The sequence below is a fragment of the Acanthochromis polyacanthus genome, chromosome 4, assembly GCF_021347895.1.
Source record: "Acanthochromis polyacanthus isolate Apoly-LR-REF ecotype Palm Island chromosome 4, KAUST_Apoly_ChrSc, whole genome shotgun sequence".
In the NCBI taxonomy this organism is placed as follows: Eukaryota; Metazoa; Chordata; class Actinopteri; family Pomacentridae; genus Acanthochromis; species Acanthochromis polyacanthus.
This window is the reverse complement of record NC_067116.1, coordinates 13,170,433-13,180,687: the sequence shown is the minus strand read 5'-3', so window position 1 is coordinate 13,180,687 and position 10,255 is coordinate 13,170,433. Positions and strand designations below refer to the sequence as shown.

General features: G+C 40.7%; 1 protein-coding gene across 1 annotated transcript; it reads left to right on the top strand.

Annotated features, from left to right (window-relative positions):
* The first annotated feature begins 439 nt into the window (after positions 1-439).
* On the top strand, positions 440-10,014 carry LOC110958769 (histidine-rich glycoprotein-like). Its single transcript, XM_051947315.1, has 7 exons — positions 440-791; positions 2,059-2,172; positions 2,515-2,602; positions 3,210-3,376; positions 3,725-3,832; positions 7,784-7,870; positions 9,028-10,014. Exons 1-7 carry the CDS (start codon positions 582-584, stop codon positions 9,772-9,774), a joined length of 1,521 nt encoding a protein of 506 aa, XP_051803275.1. The 5' UTR covers positions 440-581; the 3' UTR covers positions 9,775-10,014.
* Positions 10,015-10,255: the final 241 nt, after the last annotated feature.

The window sequence follows — 10,255 nt, the reverse complement described above, 5'->3', positions numbered from 1 at the left end:
AATCCAGACCCTTGGGAGATTTCATTCCATGAGCGTTAATACAGCTAAAATGGTCCAAAAAAGAAAGTGAAGTGAACACATATGGCCAGCATAGAGCCCAGAGGGTTAACTTTTAGAACGTATCTACTGCGTTGCTAAAAACTGCAAATGCTAATTTTCTTTAACGATTCAGCTTTATCCTTGCTGAAACTAAACTCAATGCCAAGAGTGGATCAAGTGACTCCCAGACCACTGATTGTCCCTACTGATCCCAAAAAGGGCTGATTATCTCCCTGCTGATAAGCTCCATTGTGCAAGTCTATACAGTAGCTGATTGGTTGGTTGATAGATCAGCTGAAGCATTCCTAGATAGGACCTTGTGTTTAGAGAGGGGATGGGGGGTTCAATGGTTATATTTACTCAGGTTGACGGGAGAGACAGTGATTTTGTGAGCGTGTATGAGTGGGTGTATGTGAGTGAGACAGAGTGAGTGTGCATACAGTAAACAGCATCAGGATATAAAAGGTCACCCTATCCTTCTGTGGGCATTTCTCTGAGTAGCCAGGGTGTGACAGTGTGTTTGAGAGAGACGGGCCTTTACCATGAAGTCCTGGGTGTTGTTGTCCGTGTTGCTGGCTGTGGGGTGCGTCCGCGGTGCACCGGTGGACCAGCATAGCGTGGAACAGGGATCATGTGAAGACGCATCAGCGAAGGGGGCTGCTGAGCTGGCTCTGACCAAGATCAACAAGGACCGCAGTGAGGGCTACATCTTCAGCCTGCACCGCCTGTCCAATGTCCACTTGGCAAAACATGTAAGTCACTGATCCCCTGCCATTATGCTGCAGTATGTTCTCCTCTAGAACTAAGGGTATTTAATGAGGAATTCCTATCTGGCATAACAACTCTGGATCACTGTCTACATCTGAGATTCATACATTTATTCAGATATGATGAAAATGAGTGACTTGAAGTGCCAAAGAAAGTAGACAAGACTCAGAAATTTAAAGTGCATTGGCCAAAAATGGAATAAAAGCACCTTTTAAAAAAAGATCCATGATTAAATGCTGAATTTAAAATGTTTAGATTACAATTATTCATTAGATATTGATATAGATATTGTAAATAATGTAACATTTCTTAAGTAATACAGTTAGTATTATGGTCAATTAGAAAATATTTAGAGCAAATGTTAAGATCCTGTTTTGAGTGATGTTTTCTGTTTAGTTATACGTGCATTGTACATTCACAACCAAGCTGAGAAGCAAAAGATTACTCAAATATGTACGGGAGGGACAACTAACAAAAAATGTACAACCCAGAATTATAGTGGGGGATTTTTAAGCATGTGGTAAGTGGCTAGTGTCCTTGCTCTAACCAAAGTTCCTCCTCTTTTTTGATCGTGTGAAGTCATCTGGGGCTTTAGAGATTAAATGACCAGAATCTTGAAAACTATATTCGAGTCATGAACATCTCTCCTGAAACCAACACCAGCTCTTTATCCTGTGATCACCCAAAAATGTTTAATTCTAATGAATATATAATGTATGCATTCAGTAAACATTGCTATTGAATGTGTTCTAAAAATGTTAAACTGCAACTCTACCAGATATGTAGAACAAGAATTCGACATCTATTTGCATCAGAGTAGGTGGTCTCTTCACTGAATGTGCCACGTTTGTCAACCTTTACAAAAAGTGTGTGGGTTGTGTTTTATGAACAGATACAAACACAGTGTGGGTGAAAAGGGTCAAGACTAAAAATCAGAATTTAGTCTGTTGGGCAGATCAGTCCTAATTCAAATCACCATTCATCAGTAATAAAAGACTCGGTCCATAAGAACATGCACCTCAGTAAGTTGCGTAGTAGACGACAGACCTGATGTGACTTAGTGAAATATGAGGAGATAGCATGGATAATTGTTGTCATGGTAACATCAGTATCTGAAGGGAGAAACTTATTCAAGTTTCAGTTATCATCACTCATACAATGTCACATTTTTGAGTGTACATTCTGTGTGTGTGTGTGTGTGTGTGTGTGTGTGTGTGTGTGTGTGTGTGTGTGTGTGTGTGTGTGTCACAGGGAGAGACTGGTGTGGTTTTCTACTTGACTCTGGATGTTGTGGAGACCAACTGCAGTGTTCTCAGCAAGAAGGACTCGAAGGACTGCGAAGTTCGGCCCACGGAGAGCACACCGGTTAGAACACAAATACACACAATCTTGGATGTCGACAACAACTTCAACAAAAGTTCACATTCATGCACACAGTGTATATGTGACTATTGCAGCCGTTTTCCACACAAAAGAAACAAGTTTTATTCTGTTTACAACCTTAAGGCTTAAGGTTACCTTTCAAATGTGACTGTTGTTAGTTCTGTTAGATTTTTTTATTTTAACACACCTCTCTCAACTCAACATGGTTGTCTGTATTACACGCATTAAATCATAAAACACTGTCAAGGTGAATCATATTAATTCAAAATCCAAATATAAGTCTTTGTATGTGCAGCACACTGAATGTTTTATTTGCCTTTGCAGGTATATGGACAATGCAAAGCTACCATCTACATCAATAAGGTTAACAGAGTGGTGCGTCTCTACAAATACAACTGTGTGGTCAGACCAGGTATAAATAATACTTTTTTTTCTTTGAATCCACCTCAAGTATCAAGAAGAACAGCTTACAGTTGGATGCACACTACCATTCAAAAGTTTGGGGTCACTCAGAAATATCTATTTTTGAAAGAAAAGCATTTTTTTTTTCAATGAAGATAACATTAAATTAATCAGAAATCCAGTCTAGACATTGTTAATGTGGTAAATGACTATTCTAGCTGGAAACAGCTGATTTTTAATGGAATATCTCCATAGGAGTACAGAGGAACATTTCCAGCATCCATCACTCCTGTGTTCTAATGCTACATTGTGTTAGCTAATGGTGTTGAAAGGATAACTGATGATTAGAAAACCCTTGTGCAGTTATGTTAGCACAGGAATAAATCTGTGAGTTTTCATGGAAAACATGAAATTGTCTGGGTGATCCCAAACTTTTGAATGTATTTAAAACGCCTCCACACATTTTCTCCTTGGTAGACTTGGAGTTTAAAACTAAATGAAATACATCTTCTTCCAACTCTGTATTTTTCTGACACTCAAATTTGGTGGACTGATACATTTTGTACAAACAATCTTCAGATGTATGCACATCCAAAGCTACTTTTGTTTCTTTTCAGTTCCTGCAGCAAGGGTGAATGAGATTTGTCCCGACTGTCCAACTCTTATTGCCACTGACAACGATAATGTCCAGAAGACTGTGGCTCTCTCACTGGAAAAATTCAACAAGGAGAGCAACTTGGCCAATCGTTTCGCTGTGCTCAAAGTCAACCGTGCTTCCTCCGGGGTAAGTTTTTCACATGTAAAGTAAAAACACCAAGATATCACATGACATAATGCGTTCACCAGTTGTATACTGTAAGTATTCTGAAGACAGGGGCAATACAGAGAATATGGTGGTTGTATTCCATCAAATCACAGAGAGTGGCTGCACTAAATACACTTCTTCTCCCTCCTGTGTTCGTCCCTCTCAAGCATCATGACCTTCTTCTTTGAGTTTCTTTAATGGTGCTTCTGTTTATCGGTCTCCTGCTCACTTACCAGCTACTTGACCAACGCCTGACCAAACAATTCATGTTGTTATACCTATTCGTTTGTTGAAGTTTTATATCTTTCTGTGTCTGTGTGTATCCAGATGGCCATGAACATGTATTACAATGCAGACTACACCATCCAGGAGACCACCTGCGGACAGAACGCAGACCCGGCTGATAAGTGCCCCCCTATGGAGTGCGAGTTCGCTGTGAGTCATGACAAATTGCTATTTTCCAGTATTTTATCCCATTTTGACTTGATCAAGCGGATTGTCTGTTTCAGCTAGAGAAGGGTTTGCTATGCATTGTGCGAAGAGAGGTATCAATCTTTAACACTGATTAGTGATTTGGTTCATCACTTAAATTCTCCATTACTTTTCAAGACTGTTTCTCTGTTATTATTTGATCGTACCGACTGTATTTAGCATACTTACACTACCGTTTAAAAATTTGGGGTGACTTAGAAATGTCCTTATTTTTAAAGGAAAATCAGTTCATTTCAATGAAGATAACATTAAATTTATCAGAAATACAGTCTAGACATTTTTAATGTGGTAAATGACTATTCTAGCTGGAAACAGCTGATTTTTAATGAAATATCTCCATAGGGGTACAGAGGAACATTTCCAGCAACCATCACTCCTGTGCTCTAATGCTACATTGTGTTAGCGAATGCAGTTGAAAGGCTAAGTGATGATTAGAAAACCCTTGTGCAATTATGCAAGCACATGAATAAAAGTGTGAGTTTTCATGGGCCCCCCAAGACTCAATTCTGGACTCTCTATTATTCACCCTTCATATGCTACCCCTGGGGTCGATATTTAGGAAGCATCATATTTCTTTTCACTGCTTTGCTGACGATGTGCAGGTGTATTTGCCATTAAAGGTCCCTTCAAAGGGATCCCTTCATGCTGTGTTTAATTTCATGAGGGATATAAAAACATGGGCAGACTAAAATTTCTTAGGATTAAATGAAAACAAAACTGAGATTCTCCTGTTCGGTTACCCTGACCTGGTCCATGTCCTTGCCAGCTCCCTTGGCCCACTAGCACCTTATATATGGTCGCAGGTTAGGAATCTTGGTGTTAATATTCATGGGGCATGTAAATTAGACAAACAGATCAGCTCAGTGGTCAAAGCTAACTTCTTTCAGCTTCAGCTTCTAGCCAAAGTCAAACCTGATCTAAGAAAGGCTGATCTAGAAAAAGTTATCCACGTTTTTCTACATCGTGCCGGGACTATTGTAACTCCCTGTATATCTACACTGGCCAATGGAAACTCAACCATCTGCAGCTTGTTCAGAATGCAGCAGCTCGTCTCCTAACCGGGAGAAAGAAACATGAGCACATAACTTCAGTGCTTTCCTCTTTTCACTGGCTTCCAGTCAGGTACAGGATTGATTTTAAGATTCTTTTATGTGTTTTTAAGTCTTTTAATGGACTGGCCCTAGAATATTTATCTGAGCTTGTTAAGGTGCATCAACCCTTCAGAGCCTTTATGTCAGCTGACCAGATGGTCCTGGACGACAAAGGAGATCGAGCTTTTGCAGTTGTGACTCCCACACTGTGAAATGCATTGCCCCTCTCTGTGCAGTTTGTGAATAGTCTCTTCATTTTTAAAAAGCATCTTCAATCAATCAAACTTTATTTATATAGCACTTTTCATACAAACAGAGTTGCAACACAAAGTGCTTCACAGATTAAAAACAATCCCACTCCACCCGCTAACCCGTCTTCCCCAAACCCAAAGATATAACAAAAAAAACCCCCCCAAAAAAAAAAAAAAAACACAGTCACACTATAACACTATAACCAGACCCACCCCCCTCTCGCCCTCAACCATACACTAATGCAATGAATATTAAAATATAATATAAGGCTGGGCAGAGATGAACCAGAAGAGGAAACGCACTCAAGGGGCCGTCTGCACCGAGAGCAGCAGGTCGTCCAGGGCAACCAGGGCTCCAACACAGGACACTGAGAGGAGGAGTGGGAGTGACCCCCAACCTCCATCAAGAACCCATGACACCCTGACAGCCACAGGCGAGCCACGCTCCCGATGCAGAGAGCTCCCTCAGAGGAAACACTGGAATAAGATAAAAAATAATAAGAGCAGATAAAACATAGAAACATAGAACCCAGTATAAGATAATAAAATAAATAAATAATAATAATAAATAAAATAAATACATACACCAATAAGTGACAAATAATCGTTTACCAATAATCGATTACCAAGTTAAAGCTAAACTGAAAATAAATATCAGTTAAAAGCTTGATTAAAAAGGTGGGTCTTGAGCCTGCTCTTAAAAATATGAGCATTCTCTGCGGCAAGTCGTTCCAGAGTTTAGGGCCATAAAACTTAAAAGATATCTCACCCTGAGTCTTTAAATTAACATCGGGAATTTGGAGGAGACGCTTGCCAGAGGAGCGCAGGGTCCACGAAGGTTCGTAGGGTAAAAGCAGTTCTGAAAGATAAGAAGGCCCAAGATCATTAAGACACTTAAAAACCATTAAAAGGACCTTAAAATCGATCCTAAAAAACACGGGGAGCCAATGCAGCGATCTTAAAACAGGTGTAATGTGGGCCTGCCTTCTGGTCTTCGTCAGGACACGAGCTGCTGAATTTTGTAAAAGTTGTAACCCTCTAATACTCTGCTTCGGAAGACCAGAAAGCAGGCCATTACAGTAGTCAATACGACTGGTAATAAAAGCATGCATCAGCATCTCCGTGTTGGCCCGAGAGAGAGAATGGGGCGGACTCTGGCTATGTTTTTTAGATGATAGAAACCAATTTTGGTGATGTTCTTGATGTGTGGGATAAAATTCAGCTCAGAGTCAAAAATCAGGCCCAGGTTTTTCACGTGTGGTGAAGGATTAAAAGAAAATTCTTGTAATTTGGGTAAAATATTCTCTCTCAGGGCCTCAGGACTGATGACTAAAACCTCAGTTTTGTCCTGGTTAAACTGGAGAAAGCTTTCTGCCATCCATGATTTGATATCTAAAATACAATTAAAAAGTGCATCCACTGGCCATGTGTCATCAGGAGACACGGAGATGTACAACTGTGTATCATCAGCATAGCTGTGAAAGTTGACTCCGTGTCTCCTGATGACACTGCCAAGAGGGAGCATGTAAAGGTTAAAAAGCACTGGACCTAAAATTGAACCCTGGGGTACACCACATGTGATCCCATGAACCCGTGAAGAGCAGGTGTCCAGACTCACCATAAAAGTCCTGTCTGTGAGATAAGATGTAAACCATTTGAGGACAGCACCAGAGAGGCCGATGTGTTTTAAACGAGCTAAAAGAATAGTGTGGTCTACTGTATCAAAGGCAGCGCTCAGATCCAGTAGAACCAACACTGTCAGCTTATGTGAATCATAATTTAGTCTAAAATCATTTAAAATCTTTAAAAGGGCCATCTCGGTGCTGTGGTTTACTCTAAATCCAGACTGAAAATTCTCTAGGACATTGTGTGTGCTGATAAAATCATTAAGTTGAATAAAAACAAGCTTTTCTAAAATTTTGCTTAAAAATGGTAAGTTAGACACCGGTCTAAAATTGTTGAAATCATTAAAATCTAAATTGCTCTTCTTCAGCAAGGGCCTCACCACCGCCCCTTTAAAGGCGGCAGGAAAGACCCCTGTCTGAAAGACGCACTTGTTCACCCTGGCCTTTGGCTGAGCAGAGTCACCTTTAACAGATCTTTTATCTGTTTATTTTACTGTCTTATTGTTTTGCTTTGATTGTTTTTGTATTGTTGATTATTTATTTTACTGTAAAGCACTTTGCTTGGCCATAGGCCTTTTAAGAGTGCTATATAAATAAGTCTGGCATTGACAATGACAGGGAAAACATAAAATTGTCTGGGTGACCCCAAACTTTTGAATGGTTTTGAACACTCTGACCTAGAGAAATAGCAAAATGAAAGTCCATTTGGCATTGAAATTGCAATGAACCATGAAATTACTTGAGATTTTAATGCTGAAAAACAACCTCCTGAAGCATCCTCCCTTTTCTGCCCACAGTGAATAAGTTTTTTATAGCAAAGGATTAGTTTAAAATTCAGTTTGTTTAACTATTAAATTAATGTCAAAGGCACAGCTTTTCCTCTGCTCTCTTGTTTCTCAATGGTTTTTCTTGTTCTTTTCTTCTCAGCACAAGGGCTTCTGTCAGGCATCTCTGTTCTACTCTCCCTCTGGTGAGCCAGAAGTCAGTGTAGACTGTGAGATCTATGAGCCTGAGGTAAGACTCATTAAAACATGTCTGTATTTTCTTTACGTCTTTCTGTAATGCAGTTTTACCTGTAATTCTTTTAGCCAATGCTTTACACATTTTTGTAAATCACAGATGATAACAAGTGAAATGACAGAAAAAAGTATTCATTTTCACATTAACCATAAAATACAAAAAAATTTAAAAATTAGCCAAACTGCAAAAAATGTACACTTGAAAAAACTGTGATAACATTAAACTGTCAAATTATGCCATTTTTACTGTGTTTATATCAGCAAAGAAATGTTGATATTTTTCAGATTTTTGCCATTATTAAAGGGAAATTGTGTACAATGAGGATTGAAAATTATATTTATACATTGGCTGTATAGAAATCTGGCGAAAACTACATAATGTCGACATTAAAAATCTATACATTTTAAGGCAGTAGTTAATTCTTTTATGTGACCATAAAATTCCACTGTTTAACTGCATTAACTCCACCTAAATTATGGTTGTTTTTGTTGCTATTGGAAAGAAACATTGTTCTATATAGGGCTGCACAGTGGAGTAGTGGTTAGCACTTTCGCCTTGTGGCAACAAGATCCCTGGTTTGCGTCCCGGCTTTCCCGGGATCTTTCTGCATGGAGTTTGCATGTTCTCCCTGTGCATGCGTGGGTTTTCTCCGGGCACTCGGGCTTCCACCCACAGTCCAAAAACATGCTGAGGTTAATTGGTTACTCTAAATTGCCCGTAGGTTCGCTAAAATGGACAATATCGGACTGGAAAATCCACAAACCATAGTCGAATACACTTTTTGTCAAATTCAATGAATATCTTCTCACCATATGCTAGTTGAACATTCTGTTTGCGTATTTAGACAAAGTCCAGTGCCCTAGCTCTGTAAATGAAAACAAGTCTCAGTCTGCTCCACACAGCCCTACTGCCGGCAGAAAGAAGGCAGGAGTCAAAATGATAATTAATCTGGCAGGCTACCTAGCTAAATGTCAACAATCTTTCCCTCGAATTACAGACTGCAGTTTAAAAGAGCTTTGCATTCTGTGTACGCAATCAATCTTCATGATTTTAACTATGGAAACAGTAAAGGTTACACGTGTTATACTCCACCAATTTACCAAAACTTGAATGTGTCGCATTTTACTTTATTATATTTATGTGTTCTACAGGCTGCTGAGAGAGAGAAGAAACTGCACCTGCTGGACGGATCGATCGACCACAGCCACAATGACACACACCCACACAGCCAAGCGCATGACCTAGCCCACGCTGCAGACCAGACACACTCACATGACCACGTGCACGACCACACCAAGAGCCACTCTCATCACGACCAAACCCACAAGCATCCTGTTGGCAGCGACCACCACCACACACACGACCATCCTGCAGGCAGCCCTCACAAGCACGCTCATGACCACTCCCATGACCACGGGCACGGCCACGACCACGTGCACACCCATCATGCCAAGGCACACAACCACAGTGGCGATTTTCCTAACCAGCACCACAACTACAAGCATGCTGATGGCGTGCACACCCACGAGCACGACCACGAGCTCGCTCTGGATCACGATCACAAGCACGCTCACCTGCATGAACACGAGCACCATCACCATCACCACGAGCACACCCACGAGACCACAGCTCACGACCACCCAGAGGGCATGGTGAGGACCCTGCCCCCCATGGACCAGCCCATGACCCTGCCTGCCTTCCCTGATGTTCCTGTCACTGGTCCTGAGGGTGGAGTCACCCTGCCCCTCAAGCCTGACCCCCAGATTCCCAACATGACAGAACCCACCATCCAGGCCTTCCCAACCGCAGTCTCAGCCCAGTGTGCCCCTCCCCCAAAAGGAGAGAAGCTGGTGGAGAAACTCTTCGAAGAGGACCCCATGTTCAAGGCAGCTGCTTAAGGTGGCCGATGGAACTCAACTCGGAACTGATGTTAAAAAGACACAACTGTGAAGTGAGGGAAACCCATTTGACATTTGATACATTTGTATTTAACACATCAGTGTAACAAACCTCAACTGTTTCCTTGGGCTGAGCTGGTCGAAATCATGATCTGCTGTAAGCACATAGCGTGTGATCTTTGTCTCTCTTCAACCATCTAATAAAGAGCAAGTACATTAAAAACAGTACATCAACACAAACATCAGCCTGTTTTTTTTTTTTAAATGTTTCTATTTGTACGGAATTCATCATATATAATAAAATAGCAGCTAAACATGTCATTTTCTCATTAATAATCCCTCCAGCTGACCACAGCTTGCTCACATTCACATGGACAAAGCATTTTTAACAATGTAGATGTACATTTACATTTAAACTCCAGCCAGCAACCAACATGTTTTCTGTATTTGTAAATTATCTGTTCTTGGCAGCACAAAAGAA